We start from the raw sequence: 12540 nt of genomic DNA, 5'->3' as shown, positions 1-12540 counted from the left end.
GTATGTACAGAAATTTCCGTTATTATGACTTCTTAACCCCTCACCCCCACTAAACAGAAGATACACAAACAACTAAGCAATGAGTGAGTTTTGGAGGTGACATGAACTTGCATGTTGGAGCTGCAGACAGTGAGAAACACTCGTAATGGCACGATGTCGCCCTCTTGTGGCGATGTTAAAAACTTGCTCTAAAAATTATTATATTAAATAATGTCATTCAGATATTTCCATTGATAATTCTTTTTTTTATTAAAAACAACAGTAGACAACAATATCAAAAAAATCACATAAAACATGTTTCTGGCTAAAAGAGGACAGGTGGGGGCCGATAGTAGGAAAGTAAAAAAAAACTAACCCTGCGTTCCAAATCACATACTTCTTCTTTTTACTACGCTACATACTAAAGTACAGAAGAGTTTTAGGGCCACAGGAGAGAGAAAAAAAATCAGATAAGGAAGATTTTTTTCGTTATGTTGAGAAATGTCAAGATTTAAGATGAATACTCCAAAATGCTATTGGAGTTAGTGGGGGCATTTATGTATTTTCAGCATACTACAATTGACTTGCATGTATTGGGACATCCTAAATCTTTTTCTGGCATACTAAATAGTAGGGAAGTATGGGTATTGGAACGCAGGATAAATGTTTAAAACTATTTTACTAGCGGCCTCAACACCTTATTGTCCTCAAACATTATGAACATTATTATCACATTTATACGTGTGAAATATATACACAGTTATGAGCAGAAGAATACAGAAGAAAAGAGTAAGGAATGACAATACAGAAGGATAATTCCTGAAAAATTCCAACCAATGTGAAAGTTAAAGGTGGAGTCGGTGATTCTGGAGAATGCTTGTTGTCAAAATCAGTGAATATCTCCTAACGATCCGCTACCTGTCCATACTATGGTGTGTGCTGAAAAATAACCCAGTGTTCATACACAGCCTAGGCTCTGTAAACAGTCTTGTTGTTGGCTAAGGTGGGTTCCTTATGTTTACCTTGTCAAGGCAGTGTATAAAAACCAGATTTTTGTTTTCAAGCTCACACACAGTACAGACAGGTAGCGGATCATGAGGAGATATTCACTGATTTTGACAAGAAAGTGATTAGTATCTCCAGAATCACTGACTCCATCTTTAATGTCAAGTTACAATGGAATTTGATGTGACAGTGCCGAGCTCAGAGCTGTAAAGAATATGAGTAAAATAAAATAAAAAATCATAAAAAAATAAAAACATTCTGACAGCTTCTCAGTGAGTGTAAAATTAGGAGAATTGTAATGGCATTCTGAATAATGATAATTTGTCCCTCCTTTCGAATCTGTCTAAAACCGTGTTACAGTCGTTTCAAAACATCTGAACTGGCTCATGTGTGACTAACAGCTTCGCACGCGCACACACACACACACACACACACACACACACACACACACACACACACACACACACACACACACACACACACACACACACACACACACACACACACACACACACACACACACACACACACACACACACACACACACACACACACACACACACACACACACACACACACACACACACTTCTGGTAAGATGTAATAAATCAAGAAATGGTTTACATTTTTTTTCCATGACACTTTGTGGAAACTATTTGGAGATTTCTTTCTCACCGAGTGTCACAAAATGTTCGCATTCCACCTGAATTAGGCTCAAGACGTAAATCTAAATGTAAACGTGCTTAAAGTCCAATCCAGTTGATTTAAAATGGCTGTGAAATTGATTGCAGAGTTGAAATGTTCCTCTTTTAAAAGTCATATACATTGAGAAAAAAAATATGCTAGTATCAAAAGTAGATATTTGCAAGTTCATGTGCGTCAACAGGAAAAGATGGTGGCATTGAGACCTCATGTAAAGTTAACACTGCTTATAAATTCAGAACAAAATGTGTTACCTGAAATATTTTTAAATGTAATTTGGGCTGGCCTCTCGACTGGTACAATATTTCACGTGTGTTGGACTCGAACCCCCCAAAAGTAATGGGGGATCTAATGTTCGTTGACCTGCAAATAGAGACTTAACATACAAGGAGGCTAAAGCTGACGTCACATCTGTTGCTTGGAGATTTGAAGGTGGAACCATTATTTGGACTTGAGTGTGAAGGGCGGTTAGTTGAGGATTTTCCGAGACAAAAAATACTCAAGAGTTCAAGAGTCTTTTCCTTCGTTCTAGAAAATGTCATTTTTTTTTACAAGTTTGTGTCAAATCGACTTTGATTCCGTGATGTTTGGAGACTGCAGTCGATGAAGAAAAAACAAGATAAAAAATTATGGAAAAATAAAAAATAAAAATGAAGATAGTTCTGCTCCGTTCATTCCCTTTGGTCAAATCTCCACGTCACTCTCTTTGTCGTTGTCGTGGTCACCGTCATAGAACTCGTTTGGCGCCTCCGGCCTGAAGATGAGACATTACAGACAGACTGTTAGCTACAGGAAGATTTGAAAAATAGCATTTATGCGTGGTCAAAATGTGGTTTTAAAAGATAGGAGTATTTTGGCGTGATCTAGTGGTGAGATTGTGGATTGCTATGCTACCTTGCTAACCTCCTTCCTTTGGGAGAATGTATAAAAGCTATTGTGGCCTTCAGGTACAAGGAGCTACAGTGAAGATGGCATCATTGTGTTTTACCTTTTTGTGCATTAAAAGTGCTATGTAAATAAAGTTTGATTTGACGATTTGATGTTGCAAGTGATAACACACCAAGTAAAACATACTAATGAATATTATATTCCACTTCTACCAAATCTGTTCCGACAAATGGCAATAAATTCTACAACATTATGTGTGTTTTTCTTCTTTCTTACGTAGACTTTTTTGTGTATGAAAAGTGCTATATTCATAAAGCTTTATGTGATGGTGCGTTCACTGTCCCATACGTAGGGTTCCTCGCCGCCCCTCTCGTCCGGGTCGGGCTCTAGTCTATAGTAGTAGTTATATGTTATATGTTTATAAAGTGTGATGGTGCGTTCAGGGTCCATACCTAGTGTAGGGTTCCTCCCCGCCCCTCTCGTCAGGTTATATGTTTATAAAGTAGTAGTAGTAGTTATTAAGTATGACGAGATGGTGCATTCACTGTCCCATACCTAGTGTAGGGTTCCTCGCCGCCCCTCCCTTCCGGGTCGGGCTCTAACATATATGTTTATAAAGTGTGATGGTGCGTTCAGGGTCCATACCTAGTGTAGGGTTCCTCCCCGCCCCTCTCGTCCGGGTCTGGCTCTAACATATGTTTATAAAGTGTGATGGTGCGTTCAGGGTCCATACCTAGTGTAGGGTTCCTCCCCGCCCCTCTTGTTTATAAAGTGTGATGGTGCGTTCAGGGTCCATACCTAGTGTAGGGTTCCTCCCCGCCCCTCTCGTCCGGGTCGGGCTCGTCGGTGCGTTCGTAGCTCAGCAGGTCTGAGGGAACGTCGTGGATCTGAACGCTCGGAGCGTGGTTCAACATCTTCAGGTTCTCAAACACCGTCTGACGGATCTGCTCCAAGTACTGAGAGAGACAGAGAGAGAGAGAGAGACAGACAGACAGACAGACAGACAGACAGACAGACAGACAGACAGACAGACAGACACACACACGCATGTTAAGACTGAACATGAGATTCATGCTTAAGAGATTTCATTTATTATCTTTATGGCTTGTCCTTCTAACACCTGGAGGAATGGGATAGGATTCTGTTAAGTCACTTTAACCCTTAAAAAACTTCCTCTAAAACCTTTGCAATGTTTCAAAACAACCTCCAAAAATCTGAGAGTTTTCTGAAAAACTCCACAGAATTTTGACGATTACTAAATTATTTTTTCTCAGCCTCTGTAGCAGATGGAGACATGAAGTAAAAATCTATCTAAAAGCTCAAACCATTAGATGTAAATCGCTGCCTTTGCCCTAACATTGATCATTTAACTGTTAATTATGTCACTATTTATCGTGTGTGTGTTTCACCTGTCTGGAGTTCTGGTTTTCTATCCGTGTGCTGACGTCAGGATGCAGCGTGAAGTCCGGAGCAAAGTATTCAAAATACTCTAAAGACAAAACACACACACACATAAAACAATGAGAAAAATGTGTGTAAAAGAATGTAAACACACACACACACACACACACACACACACACACACACACACACACACACACACACAAACAAACATATTTAGCAGTGAGAAAATGTTAAAAAACAGACGATAAGGAACAGTAATATGTGTAGAAAAGTCTTCCCAACTGAAAGCTTGATATATTGTGTATTAAAGTCCAACTCACCGCTATACGGCAGCTCATCACTGATTGGTTCGTCCAACAACAGAGACGTCTCAAAGGTCCTACAGCACAACAAAGCAAGACATTAGTTTACAGCATAGAATCAAGACCCTAAACTTCTTGACTTAATGCTTCTTTAGATACTATCATTTGTTTTATACTGTATATATGACGTGTGTTATAGTTTGGTATTCAATAAAATAAAATAAAAGTTCCAAGAATGTTTGTGTATGTTGTGAATTCTAGTTCTTATGCGAAAAAAAATTGCTATCGGCAGGTAAGATTCTTTACAAAATCGGCAATCGGGATCAGCCAAGAAAATTCAAGTCGTGCACCCCTAGTGTGTGTTTGTTTGTGTGTGTGTGTGTGTGTGTGTGTGAGAGAGTGTGTGTGTGTGTGTGTGAGTTAGTGAGTGAGTGTGTGTGTGTATGTGTGTGTGTGTGTGTGTTAGAGTGTGTGTGTGTATCAGCCTCACCAGCAGCGAGCCACGTTCCTCACTGTGTATCCTCCTCCTCCCAGCACCAGCAGAGGGATCTTAAAACTCTTCACAAACTCCACACACTCACTGAGAGACAGAGAGCAGAACACACACACGTTAATACACATACACAGATTAAAAAGATAGATAGATAGATGGATAGATGGATAGATGGATAGATGGATAGATGGATAGATGGATAGATAGATGGATAGATAGATAGATAGATAGATAGATAGATAGTAGGGCTGGGTATCGTCAAGGACTTCGCGATACGATACGTATCACGATACACTGGTCACGATACGATATATCACGATATATTGCGTATCTTGATATATCACGATATATTGCGATATTCCATAAACAAGTTGCCTTGTCAAACATAACAGCACAATATAGTGATAATTGTACAGGCAAATGAAGTCAAAACTATTTCATTCACAACTTCCTTTACTATTTTTCTTCCTTTTTTTGGTTTTGGCAAATTATCAAACACTGCTGCAGCTGCCATAACATCAAAATAACAAATCCAATTCACTCTTGTACTAACTGTACAGGACACAATGAAAATGAAAACACAATCAGTGTGCTTTTGTGACACAGTGAATCTTAAGTATTTTTATAAACAAAACTGATCTAACTTCAATAGTCAGTATCCTAGAGGCTCAGGCCTGACAGCAGACATGGGTTTGAATCTGACCCATGGTTGTTTCATTCCCTCTCTGCCCCACTTCATATCTGTATCTCTACACTGTCAATAAAGCCTTGAAAAGCAAAATAAATAAAAAAATAAAATAAAATCATAAAAAAATTAATAAAAAAAATCGATATTTTGATATAAAAATCGATACTGATATCGGGAAACTAAGTATCGCGATATATCGATATTTCGATTTTTTGACATAGCCCTAATAGATAGATAGATAGATAGATAGATAGATAGATAGATAGATAGATAGATTTTGTCCAGTGTGAAAGTGGCTTCAGAGTCAGTCAGTCTCACCCGTGTCCTCGTATACTGAGGTTGAAGCAGCCCAGTCGATCACAACCCAGAGAGTCTGCTCCACACTGCAATGAGAAAAACACAAAAATTATCCTCAATCACAGATTTGCCTTATAATCGGGACCCTGATTAAACCAAAACACAATCATTAGTCATTTTCACACACACACACACACACACACACACACACACACACACACCCCCCTAACCTAAAAGTGAGAACCATACAAACGCACATACGTCCTCACTTTCCAAAAATGTCCTCAATTGTTAAGGTCTAAAACTCAAATAGTTTCTCACAAAAATAGTTGTACACACACACACACACACACACACATAATATATTATCTGAGATGGCGAATGTTAATTAAACCATTGAGCGCTGCATAAGAGACTGAGAATAACCAACGGACCTGTAGAACGATGCAGGTCGGCTGGTAGAAATCCACCACCTGTTTGATTACTGGCTGGAACAGCTGTCGGTAACCTGTAACACACACACAGTCAACACAACAATAATACAGCTGTGTGCGTGTGTGTGTGTGTGTGTGTGTGTGTGTGTGTGTGTGTGTGTGTGTGAGTGAGTGAGTGAGTGAGTGAGTGAGTGAGTGAGTGAGTGAGTGAGTGAGTGAGTGAGTGAGTGAGTGAGTGAGTGAGTGAGTGCGTGTGCGTGCGTGTGTGTGTGTGTTTGTGTGTGTGTGTGTTTATGTGTGTGTGTGTGTGTGTGTGTGTGTGTTTGTGTGTGTAGAACTCACTCTGGTCGTCTATTCCGTCTCTCAGAGGAACGTTGAGGCAGTAGTAGCGACCGCTCTCTGCTCCGACTTCATACATGTCACCTAAACACACACACAAAACAGACACACTTTATTAATAAACATATCTCAAATGCCATCGGTGTTTGAGTGTATGTATAAAATGTGTATTGTGAAGCGCCTTGTGACCCTGGTCTGTGAAGGGCGCTATATAAATAAAGCTTACTTAAATTTATTTGTTACAAAAGCCGATTCTGAAGTACAGTTTCACCAATTCATCTACACAAGGCATTTTGTTAAAACAGTTAAAAAAAAAACCTTCGTCCCCCAAAAAAATCCTACACTTTTTTTTTAAGTCAAAATTTCGACTTTATTCTCGAAATGCATAGCGGAAAAAAAGTCCTCTTAAACTATTTTTTTTCCTTCCCTGTGGCCCTAACACTCTTCCGTAGAAATCATATATATTTATCTTTTTGAGTCTATTTAATGCTATAATCTCTCCACATAAATATCTGGGAAGTACTTGGGAAAAAATAAATTCATAAATCATATTTTTTTTAGTAGTAGCTCTAACCTGTTCCTGGGAAGAAGTAGTTCCCGTATTTGTGGAAGGACACGGTCATGACGCGGTCGGTCAGGTAGAATGCTTCCTGCACCCCGTCGCCATGGTGAATGTCTATGTCTATGTAGAGGACCCTAGGGTGGTACCTGTTACACACACACACACACGCACACGTACACACACACACACACACACACACACACACAGAGAGAGACAGACAGACAGACACACAGGTGTAAATAGAGAAACAGTAACAATTTGATGACAGGTATTGAAAGGTGTGTCCACTTACTTGAGTAGCTCCAGTATACTGATCACTATGTCATTGACGTAACAAAACCCAGACGCCTGAAAACACAGAGAAATTATTTTACTCCCAAAACTATTTATAATTGTTCTCGTTACAAATTCACAGCCAAATTTAAACAGTAAATATAGATATAAATATATACAGGGATTTTTTTTCTGACCTCAAACTTCTTGGCGTGATGCAAACCGCCGGCCCAGTTGATGGCAATGTCGCAGATCTGGAAAACAAAGTAGAACCAACCAGAGTAAATATAAAGTCACTAGATCACCATGACTGTGTATCCCTGGGCATGTGTTAGCGCTGTCTGAGGGAGGGATGTGCACTGTTTTTTTTTTTTTTTCTCTTTACCAGTTATTGTATATGTGATGTATTTGCATTGTATATTGTGTATCTATTGTTGTTTTTGCTGTGTGTTTGTTTGACTCGACGTCCTTGAAAATTAGGGACACCCCTCAACTGATCTCTCCAGTATAAACAAAGGTTAAATGAAAAATGGTTGGAACATAATCTGATTCACACAGTTTGTCTATAACACCAGCTGCTGTAAGGAAACACAGGAAGTTAACATGGGTGAAGATGAAATCATGAAGAACTGAGTGAAATGGATCAGTGCCTGGTGCTTCTGACCATATGATTTTGACAGACAGACAGCTATCAAACATGTTGGATGTCTGATTGCCAACCACTAACGTCATGTCAATGTAAACAGAACACACATTTGATCATATTTTGTATCATCACATTTTTTTTTTTTTTTTTGCTCGTCAATGTCTCGTTTTAATCATCGAAAAAGTCAGTGAGGGAAATGTTTCGTCATATTTTTTGTTGATGTAATGAACACTGGTGTGTGTGTGTGTGTGTGTTACCTTGTGGTTGAGCTGTGTTGCTCCCTGTAAAGATGCTCCTGTGTATCTTGAACAAAACTCAAAAAGACCCGGAAACACAGGACTAGAAGAGAGACACACACGCACGCGCACGCACACACACACACACACACACACACACACACACACACACACACACACACACACACACACACACACACACACACACACACACACACACACACACACACACACACACACACACACACACACACACACACACACACACACACACACACACACACACACACACACACACACACACACACACACACAGAGGAAAAATATATTTTAGTTGTTGTTAATTCAACAAGTTTGTTCAAATGCAGAATGAAAAACACAACTTTAGAGAATTATTACATCAGTAACTTTGAAATAGGGACAATTTAGCATCAACCATAACTTCTTAGGTCCAGTGGAAAAGTAGGAAAAATCAAATCAAATCAAATCAAATCAAATCAAATCAGTTGTATTTGTATAGCCCAATATCACAAATAGACATTTGCTTCAGTGGGCTTCACATTCCACACACATTCCACACAGTTCAAATGAACTACTTAATATGTTCTGAAACCCTGTCCCTCTCACCAGTCGTCGCCCACGTTGAAGGTGTTGAGGCTCTTGGTGAAGCCCTGCATGTTGTTGGGCGAAACCTTCTGCAGGAAGTCGATGTAATCCTCAGAGTGGAACCGGCACATGTCGTGCTGAGACGCTTTGTACGGCTTGAACACCTAGTGACATGAAAGAAAAGATAGTTTAATAGTGTTTAATGCCAACTGAAAGTAGATCATTTGAATCATCAGTTGGATCCCCTGCAGTCTGGCTGGCTGTTTTATTTCAGTCAGTGTGAAGCAATAAAACAGGACGGCAAAAAACACAGATGTAAATCGATTGAGGCTGCATTCCCATACCCATACTTTCTGCTATTCAGTATAGTAGAAAAAAAAATTGAGGATGTTTCAATTCTTGTGGTTAATTCAGTATGCTTAAAAATACTATTATAAGAATAGAAAAAAGAAAGAGTATGCGATTTGGAACGCAGGGAATGTGTCACGTCAGAACATTGTGAGCATGATGCACATTGACAACACCTGAAACTTTGTTTTCAAACATCTCCACCCTGGAGCATGGAGGGCGAAAACCAAAAGCTACATTTTTTTTTCGGCGATATAAAACTTTCCAAATAGTCTAGTCTCTGTATTAAAAAGGCAGATCCAATTGGACCAGGAACATTCATAGTCAAGGCCAGGCAGCCAGCTCTATACAATACAGTGTGGAACTTTGTATCAGGTATGAAAATCAAAATAAACTGAATGTGCATGCTCTCTCTGTCTCACCATCATCTTCTTGGCGAGTCCGTAGTGCAGCACCAGACTGTGAGTGAGAGACAGACGGTGCGGCTTCATGGGATGGCCCGCGCCTGGAAGAGGGACAGACAGAGGTTACACCTTTTAGCTTGAATGTGTGCTTGCTGGCAAAACAATTCACTGTTAATACACAGCCTAGGCGGTGTAAACAGGCATGTAGACAACGGGTGTGTCAGAAAGATGGCCCACTGTAGCTGGCAACATACCAGTTTACAGAGCCTAAGATGTGTGTATTAACATTTAGTTTTTCAGGGCACACACACACCCAGAATGAGCAGGTAGTGTTTTTAGGTCAAATATTTTTACTTATTTTGATAAGGAATATTTTGACAACAAGCTTTCTACAGAATCACTCTATACAAACCCCAAATTCTACACACTGCACGTTTAAAGGAAGACTCTTCCTTTAAACGAGTGTAGAATTTGGGTTTTTATTTCCTAGCAGATTTTGTAGAAAGTAATTATAATATCCATAAGTACATTTAATTTAGTGCATAATAGCTGAAACAATTTTTTTGAATTATTATTTTTTCCCTTAGAAAGGGTCTCATATACAGTATCTCACAAAAGTGAGTACACCCCTAACATTTCTTCAAATATTTCATTATATCTTTCCATGCGACAACACTGAATAAATGACACTTTGATACAATGTCAAGTAGTCAGTGTACAGCTTGTATAACAGTGTAAATTTACTGTCCCCTCAAAATAACTCGACACACAGCCATTAATGTCTAAACTGTTGGCAACAAAAGTGAGTACACCCCTAAGAAAAAATGTCCAAATTGGGCCCAAAGTGTCAATATTTTGTTTTGCCATCATTATTTTCTATCACTGCCTTAACCCTCTTGGGCATGTAGTTCACTAGAGCTTCACAGGTTGCAACTGGAACCCTCTTCTACCCATTCATGACGACATCAAGGAGCTGGTGGATATTAGAGTCCTTGCGCTCCTCCATCTCCCGTTTGAGGATGCCCCAAAGATGCTCAATAGGGTTTAAGACTGGAGACATGCTTGGCCAGTCCATAACCTTTACCCTCAGCTTCTTTAGCAAGCCAGTGGTCGTTCGGAGGTGTGTTTGGGGTCGTTATCATGTTGCAGTACTGCCCTGCGGCCCAGTTTATGAAGGGAGGGGATCATGCTCTGCTTCAGTATGTCACAGTACATGTTAGAATTCAATGAACTGTAGATCCCCAGTGCTGGCAGCACTCATGCAGCCCCAGACCATGACACTCCAAACACCATGCTTGACTCTAGGCAAGACACACTTGTCTTTGTACTCCTCACCTGGTTGCCGCTCCACACTCTTAACACCATCTGAACCAAATAAATGTATTTTGGTCTCATCAGACCACAGGACATGGTTGCAGTAATCCATGTCTGTTAAGTAAGTAAGCCGTAGTCTGTTTGTCTTCAGCAAAACTTTTTGTGGGGTTTCTTGTGCATCATCTTTAGAATAGGCTTCCTTCTGGGATGACAGCCATGCAGACCAGTATGATGCAGAGTGCGGCGTATGATCTGAGCACTGACAGGTTGACCCCCCACCCCTTCAAGCCCTTCAGCAATGCTGGCAGCACTCATACGTCTATTTTCCAAAGCCAACCTCTGTGTACGACGCTGACCACGTGCACTCAACCTTCGTAAACTGGGCCGCAGGGTGGTATTGCAACATGATAACGACCCCAAACACACCTCCAAGATGACCAGTGGCTTGCTAAAAAAGCTGAGGGTAAAGGTTATGGCCTGGCCAAGCATGTCTCCAGACCTAAACCCTATTGAGCATCTTTGGGGCATCCTCAAACAGAAGGTGGAGGAGCGCAAGGTCTTTAATATCCACCAGCTCTGTGATGCTGTCATAAATGGGTGGAAGAGGGTTCCAGTTGCAACCTGTGAAGCTCTAGTGAACTACATGCCCAAGAGGGTTAAGGCAGTGCTGGAAAATAATGGTGGCCACACAAAATATTTACACTTTGGGCCCGATTTGTAAATTTTTTCTAAGGGGTGTACTCACTTTTGTTGCCAGCAGTTTAGACATTAATGGCTGTGTGTCGAGTTATTTTGAGGGGACAGTAAATTTACACTGTTATACAAGCTGTACACTGACTACTTTACATTGTATCAAAGTGTCATTTCTTCAGTGTTGTCCCATGGAAAGATATAATGAAAAATGTGAAGAAATGTAAGGGGTGTACTCACTTTTGTGAGATACTGTATGTCCATATTTCTGCATATTTTGGACCGAGGCCTAGTGCCGCCATCTTGAAAGTGTCATAGTTGGAATGTCATCAGGTGCATTGTTTAAAATGTAGAATTGTTCTTGTCCTTGAAGGCCACTGTAGCTTCTGTTATTATTCGAAAGGGGTGGGGTTACCCAGGGAGCGTTGCATTCTAGAACTTTGTAGAACTTTCTTGATGATGTCATATTACACACTGCACCTTTAATAAAGCGTTCATATCGTTTTAGAGCAACAGGACTCTCAGTTTTGAAATAAGCCTTCTGAATTTCGTAACCGCACTGAGCAGACTAACGTGAAAATAAATATTATATACACATTGCCACATGAAAACGTCTGAATCTCTAGTGACTAAATTACTCAAATATATAGTCATGCATCCCGTATTATTTCAGGGCAAGTCATTATCATATTAAATGTATTTCGTTGTCAGGGCAAATAAAATAAAATACATTTAACGCTGACAACTAATTTGATTTATAGATTCCAAGAAAAAAATGTACAGTGTGTTAGGAGCATGCATAAGTATTATTATTATGATGCTTTAAATTCACAGACAGCGCTAGAGCGACCCAAAATATGAGCTATTTAAACCATTTAATTAACAAATATCCCGGAATAAATAAAAGTTAGAATTGACGCATTATTCGTCA

The 12540-nt window shown here is 39.9% G+C and overlaps 1 protein-coding gene across 1 annotated transcript; it reads right to left on the bottom strand.

The window, feature by feature from the left end:
• Positions 1 to 249: 249 nt before the first annotated feature.
• On the bottom strand, positions 250 to 9701 carry hdac3 (histone deacetylase 3). Its single transcript, XM_080035301.1, has 14 exons — positions 9624 to 9701; positions 8875 to 9017; positions 8269 to 8350; positions 7563 to 7619; positions 7385 to 7440; positions 7105 to 7238; positions 6534 to 6614; positions 6192 to 6265; positions 5779 to 5843; positions 4770 to 4859; positions 4298 to 4356; positions 3983 to 4062; positions 3372 to 3529; positions 250 to 2439 (listed from the first exon to the last, which is right to left on the bottom strand). The coding sequence occupies exons 1-14, from the start codon at positions 9690 to 9692 to the stop codon at positions 2370 to 2372; spliced, it is 1218 nt and encodes a 405-aa protein (XP_079891427.1). The 5' UTR covers positions 9693 to 9701; the 3' UTR covers positions 250 to 2369.
• Positions 9702 to 12540: the final 2839 nt, after the last annotated feature.

This window comes from Ammodytes marinus (assembly GCF_949987685.1).
Source record: "Ammodytes marinus genome assembly, chromosome: 10".
Lineage (NCBI taxonomy): Eukaryota > Metazoa > Chordata > Actinopteri > Uranoscopiformes > Ammodytidae > Ammodytes > Ammodytes marinus.
The sequence above is the reverse complement of the archived record's forward strand: the minus strand, read 5'-3'. Positions and strand labels throughout refer to the sequence as shown.